Here is a 20,656-nt window from a genome sequence, read left to right on the forward strand (position 1 = left end):
GTTAACTTGTGGCATACATTAACCTAAACTTTAGCTGAGATGCAGTACTTGTTCAGGCTTAAAACTCACTGAACTCAGATGCAGGTGGTGGGGGGGGGGATGTGGGAGAAGGACTGTGTAGTGGGTTAGTGGCTGCTGCTTCCCTTAGCTGGGTTGGGAGTATTTGCCACCATCTGCAGAAGCTGTAAGGTGTCAGGTTTTGAAATGGAGCTTTGTTTTTTGAATGTGCAACACACACCCTCCAACCCACCCATACACTGGGTTTTGAGAAAAGGATTTTGGTTATTCCTGCAGGCAGCTTTTGACCAAGGGCTCCATTATAAAGTGTATAATTGGGGCAGTAGTTGCAACCTTCTGGATTCCACTTTTCCAACTCTGATACCTTACATTTCAATTTATGTTTTCTGAACTTAGTATTTCTTGAATGAGAGGGTGGTTAGTGGCTAGTTACTGAAAATAAGTACTCATGCAGCAGGACTCTGTTTTTGAAAGGGGCTTTAAGACTGTCTTCTTTAAGACTGTCTTCAGCTATAAAGCCTATTGCCCGTCCAGGGAAGATGGTGAAGCTGAGTGTACAAAGCCAGACTCTAACTGAGGTGCTGCAGGTACAATAGCTTTCAGGAAGAACTTCCTTGCTATACCTTCATCAGTGCTGAACCTGACAGTACTAGTTTTTAGGCAATTAAAAACCCAACCCAAACCAAAATACAAGTATTGAGAATGAGCTGACAGCAAACTTGCAAGCCGCTTCAAGCTTTTGAACAGCCAAAACACGATACTTGAGCTGCCAGCCTGGGCAGGATTACCTCAGAAGTGAAAACAACCATTTCTGCATACCTGTTCAGTTCTGCTTTTTGCCTATTTCTTCTGTATAGAAGATAAATAATTGCAAGAACTGAAAGCAGCTGCTTACTGTAATGTTAAAGGCGTGTGAGGCCATGTGTGGGGATTGGGTGGGATCAGGTCCTGGATTTGAACCTCTGCTGTTGTGTGTGTGTGTGTGTGTGTGTGTATGGATGAGGCTGGAACCTGACTACTGCCTCTCTCCCTTCTCCCCAGGGTATGGACAAGACTTGAGTGGTTTTGGACAAGGCTTCTCTGATCCCAGCCAGCAGCCCCCTCCCTACGGAGGCCCCTCAGTTCAACCATCAAGTGGCCCACCTGCAGGAGGAAGCGGTTTTGGACGAGGACAGAACCATAACGTGCAAGGATTTCACCCCTACAGGCGCTAGCATGGGCTGGCAATCAGGGAATTCTGTCCGCACTGGGATGTCTGGTACCAGCTGAACCCAGGAATCCCAGACTTATGAACTTGTGACAATCACATACTTGATGAAAGAAAAACCTAACAACATTTTTTTGGGGGGGGTGGGGGAAAGTGGCTTCTGAAGGCAGAGCTGTGGGTGTTTGGACTGCAGTTTTTAAACATTTTCCTTTCTCTAACCCATCAGCACAAATAAAGAAAACATCACTGGTTCAAACTACAGGGTTTTAAAAATGTCTTCAGCTTTAATTCAAAACTTCAGGTTTCTTTTTGTTTCTTTTTTTATTTCTTTTTATTTCTTTTTTTTTTTTTTTTTTTTGAAATTATTTTTCCTGAGCCTTTGTTTTACCGTATATTGTAAACTTTTATGTTTAAGAGAAAAAAAAAATATATGCATTTACAGATTGTGAAATTTTTAAGAGAAATTTTCTACTATGTATGCTGGCTTATTTTTTAATTTAAAACAGGGTTTCCGTTAGCACTGTTGGAAGTGAGGGTAAGCTGCAACCCCCTTACTCCTAACATGAGCAGTGGGGCGGATGGTTCCGAAACTCTGGGAGTTAAAAGAAATCTACTGAGTGTATTTTGCTGTTGTTACCTGATGGTATAGGGCTGGTAACAAGGCAGGTGCAGACTTGCTGACGCACAGAGTCACTTAGGAAGCGCAGTGTTAGATCTGCGCTTCAAACGCTTTCCAATCCTCTGTGGATTTCATTAGGGGTTAACGGAGGCCTTGTTGAGATGTAGATTTCCCTCAGGCAAAAGGTTTAGGTGCATTTTGCACTAACCAGTGATTACCCCTGGTTTGAATAAAGAGAAGTACATTTGGATTAGAAACACAAGCCTGTCTCCATTTTATTTTTTTTTTTCTCCTCTTTTGCCAAAAATTTGCATGTGAATTTGTGTTTTCTTGAGGAAATCAATTGGTAGCCTTGGAAAATCACAGCTTGACAGCAGCGCGAAGGCTTAGGCTGTGCCTCAGTGGACTGTGAACTGCTGGCGGTGGAGCTCAGGCAGCAGTTCTCCTCCTGCTCTTGTCAAGAAAGCCCCCACTGGATTTGCTTCTAGAGGCTGAAGCTGCTGCTGGCTCTGACCTGGAGTGGACCTGAGGTGCTGAAGGGCTCTTGCACCGCATCTCAGCCGGTCACTGTGCTTGTCCCGCTGCGTGCTGGACCACTTGTGCTGCTCTTCCTCTGACCTTGATGCTTCAAGGCACTGGGGGTAAAACGTGCATTTGTGTTTTCTGTGTCTGCTAGAATACTGCTCCAGTGCTTGTCTTGTGTAAATGCAGGCTCAAGCCCAGGGGACACAAGCTGTCCCAATGTGATAAAGGAACTGCTGACTCAACAGCAGCGCTGTGTTGCAGGTTGTCTGTCCTGTAGCCGCAAGGATGTGTTGGGACATATCCATGGCATTGGAAGTCAATCACTCTCAGACGGACTTTGATCAGTCCAAAGGGGGGTTTTGTTGTCTGGCCTTTTTTTTGCTTGTTTGTCTGGATCATGCCAGCTGCAGTTGCTCCAAGTCCTCTTGGCTCTGCTCCTTGCTTACTCACTGCCATGAGTACAAGGAGCAGGGTGCTGGAACAGGGGCTGCTCCTGTCATACTCTGTGTAACTTCCATGTGCTGTAACCACTTTCACTTCCTCTTTGGGGTTTGGTTTGTAGTTTATTGCTCTCTGAAATACACCATGGAAGATGGCATCATGCAAAACTGTGGCACTTCAGACGTGGAATGGAAGGATACCTCAAGTCCTTGCTGCCGTTCAACCTCACCTTGGATAAGAGGTTTTGGAGATGGATCCGTTCTGCACAGAACCAGCTCCTGGCAGTCACTGTTAAATCCGCCGAGGCTCATCTCTGCCCAGGGACAAACACAACCAACTGGAGCTGGAAACACCGCCTGGCTCTGCAGGAAGGCAGCAGCAGAGCAAAGGCCACTGCTGACCGGTGAAGGCTGCTGCTCCGCGGGTGTTGCCTGAGCAGGGCTGGGAGGAGATGCTCGGCTCCAGCCTGGTGCGGTCGGGACCGGCACGGTGCGGAGCGCCCCGCCCGCACACCCTCACTGCGGGCTGCGGCCCCTTTAAGGGCAATGAGGGCGGAAGCGTTGCTGGAGCCTGCTGGGGGCGGGGCTTCTCTCCCCTTCCGCCCCGTCGCTGCTCTCGCGAGATCTGCCGCTTCCGGCCGCAGCGCGGCCTTTCCGAGGATACCCGGCCAAGATGGTGAGCGCGGGGGGGGTACCGGCGGCTGCCATCGGGCTCCATCCTCGGCGGCGGCGGCTGCCCCGGGCCCGGCACCGCCGCTGCTGCGGAGGGCGGCCCGGCCCCTTTCCTGTGGGGCGGGGGATTGGCCTCTCCTGGGCTCTGCCGGGGCTGTGGCTGCCCCGGCCGGACTGGGCCTCGGCGGGCCGGGAGCCCGGTTCCCCAGGGCTGCGCCTGGCGGTGGGGGGGTGAGCAGGGGGCTGCGCGGCCCTGACCCCCGCTCGCTCCCGGCTGCAGGCGGAGGTGGAGCAGAAGAAGAAGCGAACCTTCCGCAAGTTCACCTACAGAGGGGTGGACCTGGACCAGCTCCTCGACATGTCCTAGTAAGCGCTGGCGGGGGGGGGGGCTGGCGCGGAGCCCGGACCCGTGCTCCGGCTGCGGGATTGGGGCGGTTCTGTTGGGACCCCCCCCCCCGAGGGGGTGCCGCTGCCAGCGCGGGGTCCCCCGCGGGGCTCACGGGTCCGTCCCTCGCAGCGAGCAGCTGATGCAGTTGTACAGCGCCCGGCAGCGCCGGCGCCTCAACCGGGGGCTGCGCCGCAAGCAGCATTCCCTGCTGAAGCGCCTGCGTAAGGCCAAGAAGGAGGCACCACCCATGGAGAAGCCCGAGGTGGTGAAGACCCACTTGCGGGACATGATCATCCTCCCCGAGATGGTGGGCAGCATGGTTGGCGTCTACAACGGCAAGACCTTCAACCAGGTGGAGATCAAGGTGAGGGGGGGGCTGCAGCACCCTTGTGGCTGAGGCACGGTCCAAGCTCAGCGTTCCCTGCGTTAAGTTTTTCACCCTGTGATCCCCTGCCCTGTGCCAAAGGATGGGGGCTCCTGCATGGAGCAAAACTGGCGTGGAAGGGTACTGAGAAGTGTTTGCCCTGTGTGGGGGCTGCTCACAGGGGGGTCTCGAGGCCTCATGAGGCTTCAGTGCAGCTTTGGAGTAAGGGGGTGAGGTTAAAGCATGCGTCTGCTGGTGGGGTGGGGCCATGCGCTGCCTGCTCCTTCCCATCAGCACTGGGTGAAACAGATCCCATCCCAGAGGTTTCCTGGGAGTGGAATAACGTGTGTGGTGCTGAGACCTGACACCGCCAGCAGCATTAAGTGACCTTAAATCCGACCTGAAAGCCCCTGAACGTTGTGTGGTCCCCTCTTGGGGGAGCAGAGGGACTCCCTCGTCCCGCTGAACCCCTCTGGCTCCACATCAGGCTGGCAGTGGCCGATGCCCTGGCTGCTGCAGGGGGGGCACGGGGGGGTTGGGTTGGGGTGTGTGCCCCAGCCCAGGTCGCTGCCGACACCAATCTCTCTGTTCTCTTCCAGCCCGAAATGATCGGTCACTACCTGGGGGAATTCTCCATCACGTACAAGCCGGTGAAGCACGGGCGCCCGGGCATTGGGGCCACCCATTCCTCCAGGTTCATTCCTCTGAAGTAACGAAGCGGGAGCCTTTTCCATGTGTAAATAAAAGCTGTTTCTCCCAAGTATTTATCTCCTGCACTCAGAGTTCCTGGGGCTGTGGGCGAACAAAACTCCCTCATCTCAGCCATGATTTGATGTTCTCCCCAAAATATCCCTGTTCTTCTGGTATGCGGCAAACACAAGTGGGTTTAGTAGATGAGTTAAATTCCTTGTTCTTTGCTGGGAAGCAATGGATGCCACTTCTGTCTGCTCTGAGGCATTTCCATCTGACGTTACTTGTGGCATTCCAGGTGTTGCTCCAATCACATTAGGAATGCTGGGAAGAGTCTGCTCCGTGCCTGAAGCATGAGCTTGACCGTGGAAGTAAAGCAGATTGAGGGGTGGGTGGTTGCCTGTGCCTTTGGAACCAGCCCCATCTGCATGGAAGGTGCTAAGGACACATTGTGGGGGCACTGAGATCCCAATCTATTTTCTCATCTTAAATGTGGGATTCCAAGGGGTTTTGGTGTCTGCTCAGAGCAGGGGGGTGAACTGCTGCTTCCCTGCTCGGGCTGAGGGCGGTGGATGGTTTCCCTTCATGGCTCCAAGGAGAAGCTGCTCTTCAGGGCGATGTGCATGGCCCGATCCGGCCCTGGAGCCACCGCAAGGGGAGGGTGGCTGTGTCGGCTGCCATAGGTGTGGTGATGATCCCAGCTCCAAGGAGCCTTTCCAGGGGTTTCTCTGCAGAAGCCAGTGGTGGGGAGGGTCCCTTTTGTCACTGTCCCTGCCGCTGCCAGCACACTTGGCCTGCAGTTTGCCACCCGTGGCAGCACCGACAGCATCACCCTGCCCTGGCACCTCTCAGGTGTCGTGGTGGGTGTTGTGTTGGCATAAGCTGGGCTGGGGAAACCTCACGATGCTGCAGGTGACCGTGGCCAGAGATAGCGACAAATGCACTGATGGCCTCATCCGGTGTTAGCAGGATCTGAGGGCCAGGCCTTTGCCCCACAAGGGCTCGGTGCTGGTCTGGGATGTGATCCCATCTGCCCAGGCTGCTGTGGGGGTCACGCTGGGGACTTTGGGCTGTGCCATGCTGCGGTGGTCCCTGCTGTGGGCACTGAGGGTCTCTTGGGACCCTTTGGGTCTTTTAACCACCCGCCAGAGCTTTCCTCCTGCCTGGGGTCGCTGAGGCCGTTTGTGCTTCAGGGAGCATCTCCTGTCACCAGGCTCCAGGTCCCTTTTGTCCAGGTGATGTGACCCTGATGGTGCTTGTACGGGTCCTGCTGGTGGCGGGGGGGGGACAAGGCCGTGTTTGGCCCCTCAGCCCAGCTCCCCTGCCCGCAGCCAGCCTCCCCCGGCACACGCTGGCCGGGAGGTGGGTGACGGTGCCCACGGTGCGAGCAGAGCATCCATGTGGGGCCCAGGTCTGCGGCGCAGGTCACGGCCACAGGCGGGGGGGCAGGATCAGGCCGGGGGGGGGGGGGGAACGGTCCCGGCTGTGTCCAGCCGGGCTCTGCCCGAGGGGGATCCGCGCTGGGGGCTGCGGGTCCTGCTCGCACCGATCCGCAGCGCACGGGGGGGGGGGGCAAACCCCGGTGGTTGTGGGGGGGGCACAGCCGCGGCGGCGGGGGGAGGGGGCGGGGGGGGGGGAGGGGGGGCCCGGCTGCCGCCCTCTAACGGCGGAAAATCCCGACCGGGAGCGGAGCGGGGGGGCGGGGGCGGGATGCGGCTGCTCGGGGCCGCGCCGGAGCCTCGCCCAGCGCCGCGCCGCAGCCGGGGATGAGGTAAGGGCCGCACCTGCCCCGCGCCCCCCGCACCCTGCAGCCCCCGGCGAGGCGGGGATCGGGGGGGCGCTGCGCGGGGGGGGGACCCCGGGTTGGGGGGATCGGGGGGGGCTGGATGCGGCCGGGGGGGTCTGATCCGCACCCCCCCCCCCCCCCCTCTGTGTGTGCAGGGTGCCCCCGGCCCTGGCTGCGCCGAGCTGCCCTTGCGGCGGGCCCGGGCACATCGCGGGGGCTGTCGGCAGCTTCAGCCCCCGCGTCCCGCAGCCCCGGCTGCGGGGACAAAGGCTGGGCAATGCCGGGACCCGCCCGGAGCCCCCGGGCGCGGGGTTGGGGTGGGCAGCAGAGACCGTCCCCATCTTCATCCCCATCTTCATCCCCATCTTCATCCCCATCTTTATCCCCATCTTCATCCCCATCTTCATCCCCATCTTTATCCCCATCTTCATCCCCATCTTCATCCCCATCCCCACGCTGCGGGCGGGGCGAGGGGTGCAGCAGGGCCCGCGGCTGGGGGATGCCAGCGTCTCCCCCCGGCCCGATGCGGGCTCGGATCCCCGCGGAGCCCCCCCGCGATGCTCCTCGCTCCCCCCATGGCGGCGGGGCCGGGCCGGGAGCTCGGGGCTGAGCCCCGGACCTGAAGCCCCAAACCTGCCCCTCAAAACTGCCGGCCTCTAAAGCAGCTCCTCAATCCCACCCAGGGGAGGGGGATCCCGCGGGTCCCAGTGCCGAGTCCCCGGGGCAGGAGGTGTCCCCCGCCACCCCTGGATGCTGCTGTGAGGTAGGTGCTGCCCTGGGCACGGGCTGGTCCCGCACCAGCGCCCGTGGGCTGGGCTGTGGGGCTGGCCCCAGGGGTCCCTGCATGGGGGTGTCTCTGCTTTGGGGGTGCAGGGACCCCAGCACTCGCCCCACAGGGACCCTGCCAGGGCTCCGCATTTGCCCAAAGGCTGTGACGTGCGTGTGCATGCGTGTGCATGCAGCAGCCGTGTGTGCGCGCATGTGTGTGGGAGCAGCCGCTGTGTGCGGGTGTGGGTGCTGCGGGGGGCCGGATGCTGCATGTGGGGAGGGAGCAGGTCCCATGTGCCCGCATCCCCGTGTGCGTGCCCCACCGTGTGCGTGTGCCGCCGGGGAGCCGTGCGTGGGGCCGTGCGCGCAGGGCTGGCCTGGGGGCTCCCTGGGGGCACTTTGCTGTGGTCGGGGGTCCCCGGGGCCGCCGCATGTGGCCGGGTCGATCAGCGGGAGCTGGTGACAACACAAGTGTTTGTTTAACGTCCCTGGAGGGGCTCGGGGAGCCGCAGCCGGATGGGGGGCTCAGATGTGGCTGCGCTCAGCTGATGCTGCGCTGCTGGGGCCGACCGTGGTCCCTGTCCCCATCCCCAGCCCTGCTGCTGGGCTGCTGCTCCCCCAGGCCTGCCCTGGGGCAGTTTGCTGCAGGAGGCTGCTGCAGTGGGTTGGACAGTGCGGGGGGGGGCCAGGGCAGCACAGGGGGTGGTGGGAGCTGTGGGCATTGGGCAGCGCATTGTGCTGGGTACCGCGGATGCTGCCTTGCACCCGTTGATCCGCTGCAGCATCCGCCCCGCAGGGACCTTGCCGGATGAATCCCGGCCCTGCTGGTGGCCTTGGCCGGTCCAGGGGTGCCCTGAGCGGAGAGGGGCGCTGCTGGGTGTTGGGGGAGCTGGGTCCCAGCGTCCCGAGCAGCCACACACACGGCGTGTGCCCCCGGCCCCGCACCACCGAGCCCCCGCCAGCCTGTGGGGCCGCGCTGGGTCCCTACGGGACAGGGGCGGTCCCGGTGCCGGAGCCCGTGCTGCGGGAGCAGCGCGGCAGCCCCGGGCCCTGCCCTCCCCGCTCTGTCAAAGGCGCTTCGCAAACGCCGGTGCCGCGCCAGCCCCTCCCCGCAGGCTGCAGATCCCGGCGTGGCTGCGGCTGCGGCGGATCCGGGCCCGAGCTCAGACGCCGCTCATCTCCCCCCGCAGCCCCGGGGAGCGGCAGGAGCTGGGGCAAGGCCGGGGGGGGGGGGGGTCCCCATCCCTGCAGCACCCCCCGGAGCTGGGGGGACCTCAGAGGCCAGCCACCGCCCCACCGAGGGTCTGCGGCGGCCCCCAGGCTCCTCCAGCAGCATCTCACCCCCTGCAAACAGAGCTGCCACCACAGAGCTGAGAGGTTTGTGGTGCTGGGGGGGAGAGGGGGGACCTGATCCCCTGCATCCTCCCAATGCTGTGTCCTCAGTGCTGACCCCCCCCCGCCCTGTATCTGGTGGGTGCTCTGGAAGGGCCATGGACCCTCCTGCTCTGCCCTGTCACTGTCGCCATAGCAATGGGAGGCTCTGCTCAGCCTGCATCCCACATCCCTAATCCTGCATCCCTGCATCCCTGCATCATCCTGCATCCCTCACCCATCCTCCCGCAGCCGGTATCTTCCTTGCTGCATCCCTCATTGTTCATCCTCCATCCCAGATATGCAGCTTGTGTCTTGATTGTCTTGATCCCCCATCCCTCATCCCACACCCCCCTGTCCTTCTGCCACCTCCCATAGCCTTGTTCCCCCAACACCCCCTCTGCACCCCCCCCCCCCGGGGTTATTTCATTCCGGGGGGGGGGGTGCAGCGATTTGGGGAGGGGAATTTGCACCGTGGGGTCTTTGTCTCCCTTTGGAAACGTGGGTGGCCCTGGCGCAGCGTGGTCAGAGCCAGGCAGCGGGGGGGGGGGGGGTGCACCCAAGCTGGAGCAGGATGGGGGGCCCCCAGGCGGTGCGGGGCGCAGGGATGGGGAGCGATGTGCGGTGGGGGCCGGGGTGGCTCCTGGGGTGGGAAGGACACGGGGGGGGCTCGGGATGGTGCCGATCCCACCCCCGCCTGGCGCTGGAGCCCCCGCAAAGGGGTCCCCGGGCGCTCGTGGCAGACACCGGCGGTGCCAGGGATCGATCTGTGCCGCTGCCCCGGGCAGCTGCGGGGTGAGGGGGGGCCGGGCCGGGCCCGATCCTGCCCCAGCGCTGGGGGACACGGGGAGGGATGAGCTGGGCGTGTAATGGGGGACCCGCTGCGCACCCCCCACCTACCCCACCGCTTGCACACGCACCCTCGTGTGGCACGGCCGAAGGCAGCTCGGGGCTGTCGAGCCGGACCCGCCGGGGTGCTGACGGGGGGTCCCCATCCCCGCGCCCCCCATGCCCCTTCTGTGTCCCCCCCCCCCCTGCGGTGCCGGGGGCAGCCGTGGGCGCTGCGCAAGGCGGAGGTTTGGGGGGGAGCCGGGGTTGGCTGCAGTGGAACAAGGGGGGGGGCATGGAGAGGGCAGAGGGGGCTGGGGGTGCTGCGGGGGGGGGGGGGCCGGGACTGGTTTTGCTGCGGGAGGGCGCGGAGCGGGAGATGGTTCAGGGAAGACAAAAGCGAGACAAAGGGGGACGGGAGCGGGGAGCTGCGGAGCTGGAGATGGGGCAGGGACTGGCAGGGGGCTGCCTGCGGGCGGAGTGAGGGGCCGGGCACCCCCCAACACCCCCCCCCGCCGTGCTGGGGCTGTCCCTTTGGGAGGCTCGGAGCCGGGGGAGCCCGCACCAGCGCTTGCCAGGGGAGCCTTGTGCGGGCGGCAGGGCCCCCCCCTCGGGCTCTGTGAGGTGCCGGGGGGTGCTGCCACGTTGCCCCCCCCGCAGGAGCTGGAGGCGCTGAAGATGTCCGGCTCCATCGCCTCGTACGATCAATTGGTGCGGCAAGTGGAGGCGCTGAAGAAGGAGAACAGCCACCTCCGGCGGGAGCTGGAGGACAACTCCAACCACCTCTCCAAGCTGGAGAATGAGACCTCGGACATGAAGGTGAGGACGAGCCCCGGGAGGGCGGACACGGACCCCGTGCAGGGAAGGGCACACGGGACGGGACGGGTGCTCCCTCCACACCTCCCCAATGGCTCTGTCCCTGGTGTAGGAGGTCCTGAAGCACCTCCAGGGCAAACTGGAGCAGGAGGCGCGGGTGATGGTGTCCTCGGGACAAACGGAGGTCCTGGACCAGCTGAAAGGTGCGTGCCCGGGCTGGGGAGGGGGGGGGGGAGTGTCTCAGCCAGGCCCCCCCCCCCTTACGCTGCTGCCCCTGTCCCCAGCCCTGCAGATGGACATCACCAGCCTCTACAACCTCAAGTTCCCTCCGGAGGTGTCTGGAAGCGGGCGCAGCGCCGAGGACAGCCCATTGCCACCCGCACCGCAGCGGGACAGCAGCGGGGACCTGGGCAGAGCCACCTTCCGGATGCTGGAGGAGCTCGACCGGGAGAGGTGAGGGCCGGGATGGGGGGGAGATGCCGGGGGTCGGGATGGGGCTGAGGGCTGACAGGGCTCTCCCCCCCACCGCTCTCCCCAGGTGCTTCCTGCTGGGTGAGATTGAGAAGGAGGAGAAGGAGAAGGTCTGGTACTACACCCAGCTGCAGAGCCTGGCCACGCGCCTGGAGGAGCTGCCCCATGTGGAGACGGTGAGCAGGGGGTCCTGGCACCCCGGGGGCACAGGCAGGACCCTGCATCCCCCTCACGCCATCCCCTATCTTTGCCCCCCCCGCCCCAGTTCTCCATGCAGATGGATCTCATCCGGCAGCAGCTGGAGTTCGAGGCTCAACACATCCGCTCCCTGATGGAGGAGCGCTTCGGGACGGCGGACGAGATGGTGCAGCGGGCACAGGTCAGGGCGGGCAGGATCTGTCCCTTCTCCTCCTCACACCTCCTGTGCTGTGCCTGGGCTGCCCCATCCCAAAAGCCTCAGCCCTGGGCACCCTCACGCTCAGCACCAAGGTCTGTGCAACCCCGCGCCCAGCTCTTTGCATCCGCACGCAGCTCCTTGCAGCCTTGCACCGGCTCCATGCGCACTGACGCAAGCTCTGTGCACCCCAGCACCCACCCTTGTGCACCCATTGCACCCTCATGCCTGGCTGGAGGGGGGTCCCAGCCCTCGCTGACCCCCTCTCTTCCCCCAGATCCGAGCATCCCGGCTGGAACAGATCGACAAAGAGCTCATGGAGGCACAGGACAAGGTGCAGCAGCCGGAGCCGCAGGTACTGGGACGGGGCTGAGCCCGGCCGGGGTCTGTCCCGGTGCCCATGGGATGCTGGAGCCGGGGCCGGGCTCCCCGTCCAGCTCCATTGTCCCGACCGTCCCCGCCGGCGCCAGGGCTTTTGTGTGGCTGCCGGCACCGCGGAACGGGCAGTTGCCATGGAGACGAGAAGTAGGCCACGGCGCAGCGGGCGGCGCGGAGGCTCCCGCAGCATCTGCCCGGTGGTGCCCATCGCCACAGCCACCGCCGCTTGCTCCTCCGTCACCCACAGCCCCTCCATCAGCCCCGGCCCCTCCATCACCCATGGCCCCTCCGTCACCCATGGCCCCTCCGTCACCCACAGCCCCTCCGTCATCCACAGCCCCTCCATCACCCATAGCTCCTTCGTCACCCACAGCCCCTCCATCAGCCCCGGCCCTCCATCACCCATGGCCTCTCCATCACCTATGGCCTCTCCATCACCCGTGGCCCCTCCATCACCCACAGCCCCTCCGTCACCTGTGGCCCCTCCATCACCCATAGCCCCTCCGTCAGCCCCGGCCCCTCCATCACCCATAGCCCCTCCATCACCCCCAGCCCCTCCATCACCCCCAGCCCTGCACACCCCAGCTAGTCCCACTTCCCTTGCAGCCCCTCTGTTGCCATGCAAGCAGCTCTGTGGGCTTGTCCCCGGCAGTCCTCACTGCCCCGCCCCCCCCCCCCCACTTGCTTCACCCACGCTTTTCCTTTTGTGAGCCTGCTGCTCTGGCAGCCCCCTCCCAATCAGCCCCGATTCCAGCTTAAAATACAGCCTTGGCACTGATGAACGCACCCGGGAAATGCTGCTGTTTAATGGCACCCCTGGGTTGCTGAAAAGCAGGAAGGGACTGGGCACGAGGGGCAAGGGCAGCACTTTGCAACCCACCCCCCTCTGCCCCCTTCTCTGCAGCTCTGTGGGAAGGTGCCGGGCATGGAGGGCGATGGCAGCCTGGACCCCCCGACCCACCCCGAGGAGGGGGGCAGCAGCAAGGTGAGGGGCACCCGCACCAGCGCCTGGCTGGGGTGGGCTGGAGGTGGGGGGGCAGCCGTGTGTAACCCTGAGCCCCCCCCGCAGGTGGAGGTGGTGTTCTGGCTCCTGTCCATGCTGGCCACGCGGGACAAGGACGACATGTCCCGCACGCTGCTGGCCATGTCCAGCTCGCAGGAGAGCTGCCTGGCCATGCGCAAGTCGGGCTGCCTGCCCCTGCTCATCCAGATCCTGCACGACTCAGACGGCGAGCCGGGCCCCCCCGAGAGCCCCCCCGGCACCAAGGATGCCCGCATGCGTGCCAATGCCGCCCTCCACAACATCGTCTTCTCCCAGCCTGATGAGGGCCAGGCCAAGAAGGAGATGCGAGTGCTGCACGTGCTGGAGCAGATCCGCTCCTACTCAGAGACCTGCTGGGACTGGCTGCAGATGCAGAGCAGGGATGGGGGCAGAGGCCTTGAGAGTGGTGCAGGTACGGGGCGAGGAGCGGTGCCAGCGTGTGCATGGACACACACGCGTGGTGGTGCACGTGGCTGCGAGCATCCGAGTGTGCCGGAGGTGGCGGTGATGGGAGGAGACCCCCAAGGCTGACCCCCTCTTTCTCCCTGCAGCACCAGTGCCCATCGAGCCCCAGATCTGCCAGGCCACCTGCGCCATCATGAAGCTCTCCTTCGATGAGGAGTACCGGCGGGCCATGAATGAGCTGGGTGAGATGGGGTGGGCGCTGGGAGCGGGCTCCATCCCTTCTGCACCCTCCCTGATGCCTGAGTCACCCCCCGTGCTGTCCTGCAGGAGGGCTGCAGGCGGTGGCTGAGCTGCTGCAAGTGGACTATGAGATGCACAAGATGACAAACGACCCCCTCAACCTGGCGCTGCGGCGATACGCGGGGATGGCCCTCACCAACCTCACCTTCGGCGACGTGGTCAACAAGGTTGGGGGGGGTCTGCGAGAGTGGGGGTTTGCAGGGCTGGGGTGGGGCACAGCATCACCTCAGCACCCTCATCCTCCCTGCAGGCTACGCTGTGCTCCCGCCGGGGCTGCATGGAAGCCATTGTGGCTCAGCTGGGCTCTGACAGCGAGGAGCTGCATCAGGTGGGTGCTGGCTTCCTGTGCGCTCGCAGCCCAGAAATGAGCCATCTCCTGGGCTGCACCAAAGGGAGCGTGAGCAGCAGGTTAAAGGAGGGGATGCTGCCCCTCTGCTCTGCCTTTTGAGACCCCCACTTGCAGCACTGTGTGCGGTGCTGGTGTCCTCAGCACAAGGACATGGAGCCGTTGGAGCAAGCCCAGAGGAGGCCACGAGGATGAGCAGGGGCTGCAGCACCTCCTGTATGGAGCCAGGCTGAGAACACTGGGGCTGTTGAGCCTGGAGAGGAGAAGCTGCGTGGAGACCTCAGAGCAGCTTCCAGTGTCTGAAGGGGGCTGCAAGGGTGCTGGGGAGGGACCCGTATCAGGGACTGCAGGGATAGGACAAAGGGTGATGGGTTCAGACTGAAACAGGGGAAGTTCAGGTCAGAGATAAGGCAGAAGTTCTTTACTGTGAGGGTGCTGAGGCGCTGGCACAGGGTGACCAGAGAAGCTGTCCCTGGCAGTGCTCAAGGCCAGGGTGGACAGAGCCTTGTTTGACACGGTCTAGTGTGAGGTGTCCCTGCCCATGGCAGGGCTTGGAACTGGATGATCTTAAGGTCCTTTCCAACCCAAACCATTCTATGACTCTATGGCCGTGTGGGGGATCCCCTGGATGGGGGGACAGGCAGGGGACAGTCCCTTTGCCCACCTCCCTCACTCTGCCCTCCCAGGTGGTCTCCAGCATCCTGAGGAACCTCTCCTGGCGGGCTGACATCAACAGCAAGAAGGTGCTGCGGGAGGTGGGCAGCGTGACCGGGCTGATGCGGTGCGCGCTGCATGCGGGCAAGGTGAGCACCGGAGCGGGCAGGAGCGGGCACCGGGGTGGCCGGACCGGGGCTGACGGATCCGTATCCCCTCCTGCGTCAGGAGTCTACTCTGAAGAGCGTCCTGAGCGCGCTGTGGAACCTTTCGGCGCACAGCACGGAGAACAAAGCTGCCATCTGCGGGGTGGAGGGGGCCCTGGGCTTCCTGGTGAGCACCCTCACCTACAAGTGCCAGAGCAATTCGCTGGCCATCATCGAGAGCGGCGGCGGCATCCTCAGGAACGTCTCCAGCCTCATCGCCACGCGGGAGGACTACAGGTGAGGGTCACTGCAGGCTGGGGGGGTGCTGGGGCAGGGGGGGGTGTCGGGGACCTGATGTCCTGATGGCCGGGGGTCCCCGTGTCTCGCAGGCAGGTGCTCCGGGACCACAACTGCCTGCAGACGCTGCTGCAGCACCTGCGCTCGCACAGCCTCACCATCGTCAGCAACGCCTGCGGCACGCTCTGGAACCTGTCTGCCCGCAGCCCCCGCGACCAGGAGCTGCTGTGGGACCTGGGGGCAGTCAGCATGCTGCGCAACCTCATCCACTCCAAGCACAAGATGATCGCCATGGGCAGCGCAGCCGCTCTGCGCAACCTCCTCACCAACCGGCCCCCCAAATACAAGGACACGGCTGTGGTGTCGCCGGGCTCCTGCATGCCCTCGCTCTACATGCGCAAGCAGAAGGCACTGGAGGCTGAGCTGGATGCCAAACACTTGGCTGAGACCTTTGACACCATGGAGAAGCAGAGCCTGAAAAGCCAGAGCGCGAAGAAGCCGACGCGACACGTGGAGAGCTTGGTGAAGGACTACGCCTCCGACTCCGGCTGCTTCGATGATGACGAGGTGCCCAACATCTCCACTGGCGTGGAGACCGCCAGCGCTTCCGTCCTTTCCATGTTCCTCAATTCCTCCTTCCTGCAGGGGCAGGCGCTGCCCCGGGCGCTGGCTCAGAGGCGATGCCCGGAGCCGGAGAAGGACGGCAGCAGCAAACCCGCCGAGCCCAAGAAGCTGCCGCTGCCGGAGGATGACGTCTCGCTGGCTGCTGAGAAGTTGGCCAACAAGATCTCCAGCACGGTGGCCAAGATCGACAAGCTGGTGGAGGACATCTCCACCATGCACACGTCCTCAGACGACAGCTTCAGCCTCAGCTCGGAGGACCACTGCCTGGAGTGGCAGTATGGCCCCGAGGAGGTGCACGAGGCGCGCGCGCAGTCCTGCTCGCCCTGCCGCCTCTCGGATGCCGGCGGCTTCGCCAAGCGGGAGGGCCTGAGCCGGGCTCACACGCTGCTGCGGCTGAAGACCGCCTACACCAGCCTGTCCAACGACAGCCTCAACAGCGGCAGCACCAGCGATGGCTACTGCACCAAGGAGCACATGAAGCCCTGCACCAGGGCCTCCTTCCTCGACTACCGGGAGGAGCTGCAGCGGTACCAGAAGCGGCCAAGCCGGCTTGACCTCAAGAGCATCCTGAGCAGCAAGCCAGAGCGGGCTGAACCCGCCACGCTCAAGGGCAGAGAGCCGGCCGAGCCAGACAAGCCAGAGCAGCGAGACCTTCCTGAACGGGCCAAGAAGACGGTGACTTTCCCCAGCCCAAAAGCACTGGAGAAAGAGGCTGAGTGGAAGAAGGAGGCGGGCAGCAAGCTATCCCCTGACCCCCAGGTCCGCACCATCAAACTCTCCCCATCCTACCAGCACATCCCCCTGCTTGAGAGCCTGGCGAAGAGTGGCATGGCCACTGGCACCGGCCACCACTCCTCCCTCCTGGGCAGAAAGCAAGCCTGGCTTCCCCCCACGCTGCTGCAGACAGCCGAGACCTTGAGCAAGATCCCGGAGAAGCTGCCTGCCCACCCGCCGGCCACTGCGGAGCAGGAGTCAGTGCAGAAGTACTCGGTGGAGGACACCCCAATCTGCTTCTCAAGGTGCAGCTCCCTCTCCTCCCTCTCCTCGGCAGATAATGTGCTCGATGGGCAAAGCCACAGTGAGAATGAATTGGACAGTGACTCCTCCCTGGAGATCCTGGAGATGGAGGAAGAGGATGCCGAAGGAGAGGACGGGAGGCAGGAGAAGGAGAAGGCAGTAGATACGGGTCTAACCATGCCGGTGGGGATTTCCCAGCCCATCAGCATCCCCTTCCCAAAGCGTGACAAGGTCTTCCTGCGGGAGTCGTCCCCATCGCACCAGGAGGACCTCACGCCCTCGAGCTCCTCGGAGAACTACATCCAGGAGACACCGCTGGTGATGAGCCGCTGCAGCTCCGTCAGCTCCCTGGGCAGCTTCGAGAGCCCCTCCATCGCCAGCTCCATCCAGAGCGACCCTTGCAGTGAGATGATCAGCGGCACCATCAGCCCCAGTGAGCTGCCCGACAGCCCCGGGCAGACCATGCCACCCAGCCGCAGCAAGACCCCCCTCTTCGAGCTGGGCTGCCAACCGGAGAAGGAGACCAGCCAGTTCAACATCCAGTGGGAGAACAACGTCAAGAAGTTCATGGAGATCACCGATTTCAAGGAACGCTTCCAGCTGCCCCAGGACCTGGACTCCATGGTCTACTTCACGGTGGAGAAACCCAACGAGAACTTCTCCTGCGCCTCCAGCCTGAGCGCGCTGCCCCTGCACGAGCACTATGTGCAGAAGGATGTGGAGCTCAAGCTGATGCCCACCTTCCCGGAGAAGAACAGCCTGAATTTTGTGGCTCATGAGAAGAGGGAGGAGCGGCGGGAGGAGCGGTACCTGGAGGGCCGGCGGCGAGCTGAGCGCGCTGAGCCCCCCGACGACGACGACATCGAGATCCTGAAGGAGTGCATCAGCTCCGCCATGCCCTCCCGCTTCCGCAAAGTGAAGACCTCCCTGCTGTCCGGCCAGGTCCTGCACCCCCAGACAAAGAAGCCGGTGCACGTCCCTGTCTACATGCTGGTGCCAGCCCACACGCACCCCGGCATCCCCAAGCACCTGCGTGCCACTGCCCGCGACCTCTTCAAGGACGATGACTCCTTCACTGACTCGGCTGATGGGACCCCTGTCAACTTCTCCAGCGCTGCCTCGCTGAGCGATGAGACCCTGCGCTACCCGGCCACCGAGGAGCCCGAGCCCCGCCGCGGCCCCGGCACAGGGCACCCGGTACTGCCCGATGGGCACCGCGAGGCTGGCACCATCCCGGCCAGGAGAGCCGCCTCGGGCAGCTCGGCGCCCGCCCGGCTGAGCTCAGCCCGCAAGGGGAAAGCAGGGCCGAGCTGTGGCCAAGGTGGGGATGGGAAGTGGGGCCAGGCCCCTGCAAAGGGTGGACCCAACCTGGAGCTGGAGGTGGGGAGGACCAGTGGTCCCCCTGGGAGGAAGGATGCTCCCCAGGAGGACGGGGTGGCCTTCCAGTCACTGTGCCACACCACACCGACCGAGGAAGCTGTCTACTGCTTCTACGAGCAGGACTCGGACGAGCCACCCGAGGCAGGCAAGGGGGTGTCCAGCAGCAGAGCCCAGCCCGGCCAAGCGCCCAGGAAGGAGAACTGGGGCAGCTCTGGCCCCCGGAGGGAGCCTGAGCCCCGTCCCAGTCCGCGGCCAGTGAGGATGAAGCCACAGAACAACCTCATTGCTGATGAAACGCCGCCGTGCTATTCCCTCAGCTCCTCCATGAGCTCACTGAGCGATGCCAACCTCTCCGACAGCGAGGAGCGGGGCCAGCCCTGTGGCAAAGCCGCTCGGTTGCGGTCAGCTGCAGCAGCAGGGCAGGCTCAGGGGGGCTCCCCCAGCTCCCCCAGCCTCAACTCAGAGGATGATTTGCTGCAGAAGTGCATCGGCTCAGCCATGCCCAAGCACCGGCGGCCCGCAGCTCGCCGGAGGATGGCAGAGCGCAAGCAGAAGCCAGTGGGTGCCAGTGGGAGGGAGCGGAAAGCAGAAGGGAGGCATTGCCCCACTGAGGATGCCAGCTCCGACCGGGGCTCGGACCTGGACAGTGTGGAGTGGCAAGCCATCCAGGAGGGTGCCAACTCCATAGTCACCTGGCTGCACCAGGCTGCTGCCTCCCTCTCGCGGGAGCCTTCCTCCGAGTCTGACTCCATCCTCTCCTTCATGTCGGGGCTCTCGGTTGGGTCCACCCTGCAGCTCTCCTTGGGCAGGCAGGAGAAGAAGCGGGCTGGCAGCGCGGCCAGCCGGGATGCGGCGAGGAGGGAGCACAGCAAGAGCCGCCCAGAGAGAAAGGATGTGCCCGGTGCCCGTTCTGCCGGACGTGGAAGTGCCAGGGCAGAGCGGAGCCCAGCTCCCACCAAGCCGGTACCGAACCTGCCCGTGGTCTTCCGCGGCAGGACCGTCATCTACATGCCCAGCCTGGCCAAGGACAGCCCCAGCCCGAGGGCCACCCCAAAGAAAAGCCCTGCCGCGAAGCCCGAGGCGCAGCCAGCCAAGAACCTCTCCCTGAGCCAGCAGCGCTCTCGGAGCCTGCACCGGCTGGGCAAGCCCCCCGAAACCGGGGACCTGGCGCTGCCCAAGAGGAGCACAACGCCGCCCGCCCGCATTGGCAAGGGCCCCCCTTCCTCGGGCTCCTCTCGCACCTCCACCCCGTCCCAGCATGCCCCCAAGAAGCTGCCGTCGCCCTCCCAGCACACCAAGCAGGGTCCTGCAGCCACGGGCAAGGCGGGCAGCTCCTCCTCCCCACCCGGCCCCCCGGCTAAAGCCCCGGCGCCCAGGCCCTCGGCTCCTAAACCGTCCAAGACGCAGAAGTCGCCCGTCCGCATCCCCTTCATGCAGAAGCCCAGCAGGAAGGCGCTGCCGGGCCGGGGGGCCATGCCGGTGCTGGAGGAGCAGGTTGACGGTGGAAAGGCACCGGGCAGCAGACCTGCCGGGGGCCGGCTCAACCTGGTGCGGATGTCGTCCACCCGTTCCAGCGGCAGCGACTCGGACCGCTCCGGCTTCCTGCGCCAGCTCACCTTCATCAAGGAGTCCTCCAGCCTGCTGCTGCGGCACCGCGCCGAGCTCTCCCCAGCGCAGCCCCGCGGGGCCTCCCCGCAGCGCAGCCGGGACACGCTCCCGGCCGTCTTCCTCTGCTCCTCCCGTTGTGACGAGCTCAAGGCAGCCAAGCCGGCGGCCTCCAGCCCACGGCCCCTCGTGCCCAGAGCGCAGCCCGGAGGCAGAGTCTCCACCGGAGTAAAGCCACCGCGGAGGACCAGCTCCGAGAGCCCGTCCCGGCTGCCGGTGAAGACCAGCATCCCTGCGCCCGAGCCCTTCAAGAGGTACTCGTCCTCACCCAACATCAGCGTGGCGCGGCGGACGGGCAGCCCTTCCTCCGTGCTCTCCGCCCGTTCCGAGGCTTCAGCGCGGCAGCGGAGGCAGCCTGAGGCAGCACCCGGCGAGCAGCCGGCGAAGCCGCCGGTGGTGGTGATGAAGGGCACGTGGCGGAGGATTCGGGATGAGGACATCCCGCACATCCTCAAGAGCACGCTGCCCTCCTCGGCCCTGCCGCTGGCGGGGGCTGGCGAGGAGGAGCGCCCCAGCAGCCCCAGCCCCAGGAAGACCAGCGATGCCGTGGTGCAGACTGAGGACTTCTCCACCACCAAGACCAACTCCAGCACCTCTCCCACCCTGGAGACCCGTGAGGGGCCCCCGCACCCCCGTGCCGCCTGCGATGGCGAAGCTCTGGTCCCATCCAAGGCCACGCTGCCCATCTCCTTCAGCCACGAGGCACCCGCCGGTACCTTCCCCACCAGCCGGCACGGCTCCCCAAGCAAAGCTGCTCGCGTCACCCCCTTCAACTACGTCCCCAGCCCCATGGCGGTGACAGCGGTGGCTGACAAGGGGGTGGAGAAAATCCAGGCTTGAGCAGCCCTGGCGAGGGTCCCATGACACCCTGTCCCATGGGAGCCGGCCAGAACTGTGCTGAGGTGGGGACGCAGCAGCGTGGGATGCTTGGGAACCAGAAGCCACCCCAATCCGCTGCCTGCCCCGGCTGGGGTCTTGCTGTACCAGAGCATCGCAGTTCTCGGTTCTGAGGACCAAGCAGAGCCTGGGGGACCTGCTGGGTGCT

The 20,656-nt window shown here is 63.9% G+C and overlaps 4 protein-coding genes across 7 annotated transcripts in view; 3 read left to right on the forward strand and 1 right to left on the reverse strand.

Moving 5' to 3' along the window:
- DAZAP1 (DAZ associated protein 1) overlaps window positions 1-2,106 on the forward strand; it is a 25,746-nt gene extending 23,640 nt beyond the window's left edge. For 3 of the 4 annotated variants that reach the window (XM_065699846.1, XM_065699847.1, XM_065699850.1), the window contains one exon: window positions 1,060-2,106. In XM_065699846.1, the coding sequence (XP_065555918.1) occupies window positions 1,060-1,232 (173 nt within the window). In that variant the 3' untranslated portion in view covers window positions 1,233-2,106. The remainder of the gene's footprint in view (window positions 1-1,059) is intronic. The other variant, XM_065699848.1, reaches the window with a different exon arrangement.
- Window positions 2,107-3,246: 1,140 nt separating this feature from the next.
- On the forward strand, window positions 3,247-4,996 carry RPS15 (ribosomal protein S15). The gene is given in 5 exon segments (XM_065699853.1): window positions 3,247-3,451; window positions 3,454-3,485; window positions 3,762-3,847; window positions 3,999-4,233; window positions 4,833-4,996. Coding segments are annotated over 5 exon segments (657 nt in total). The 5' UTR covers window positions 3,247-3,261; the 3' UTR covers window positions 4,947-4,996.
- Window positions 4,997-6,583: 1,587 nt separating this feature from the next.
- Window positions 6,584-9,973, reverse strand: LOC136003391 (collagen alpha-1(I) chain-like). The gene is made up of 6 exons (XM_065659012.1): window positions 9,769-9,973; window positions 9,540-9,682; window positions 8,775-8,864; window positions 8,224-8,461; window positions 7,801-7,933; window positions 6,584-7,328 (listed from the first exon to the last, which is right to left on the reverse strand). Exons 1-6 carry the CDS (start codon window positions 9,971-9,973, stop codon window positions 6,584-6,586), a joined length of 1,554 nt encoding a protein of 517 aa, XP_065515084.1.
- Window positions 9,974-10,261: 288 nt separating this feature from the next.
- APC2 (APC regulator of WNT signaling pathway 2) lies at window positions 10,262-20,471 on the forward strand. Its single transcript, XM_065699703.1, has 14 exons — window positions 10,262-10,495; window positions 10,605-10,695; window positions 10,777-10,945; window positions 11,031-11,139; window positions 11,229-11,342; window positions 11,635-11,712; window positions 12,640-12,720; window positions 12,805-13,189; window positions 13,329-13,424; window positions 13,510-13,649; window positions 13,733-13,810; window positions 14,515-14,631; window positions 14,711-14,925; window positions 15,018-20,471. The coding sequence occupies exons 1-14, from the start codon at window positions 10,355-10,357 to the stop codon at window positions 20,449-20,451; spliced, it is 7,248 nt and encodes a 2,415-aa protein (XP_065555775.1). The 5' UTR covers window positions 10,262-10,354; the 3' UTR covers window positions 20,452-20,471.
- The last annotated feature ends 185 nt before the right edge of the window (window positions 20,472-20,656 follow it).

Source organism: Lathamus discolor, chromosome 21 (assembly GCF_037157495.1).
Source record: "Lathamus discolor isolate bLatDis1 chromosome 21, bLatDis1.hap1, whole genome shotgun sequence".
NCBI lineage: Eukaryota > Metazoa > Chordata > Aves > Psittaciformes > Psittacidae > Lathamus > Lathamus discolor.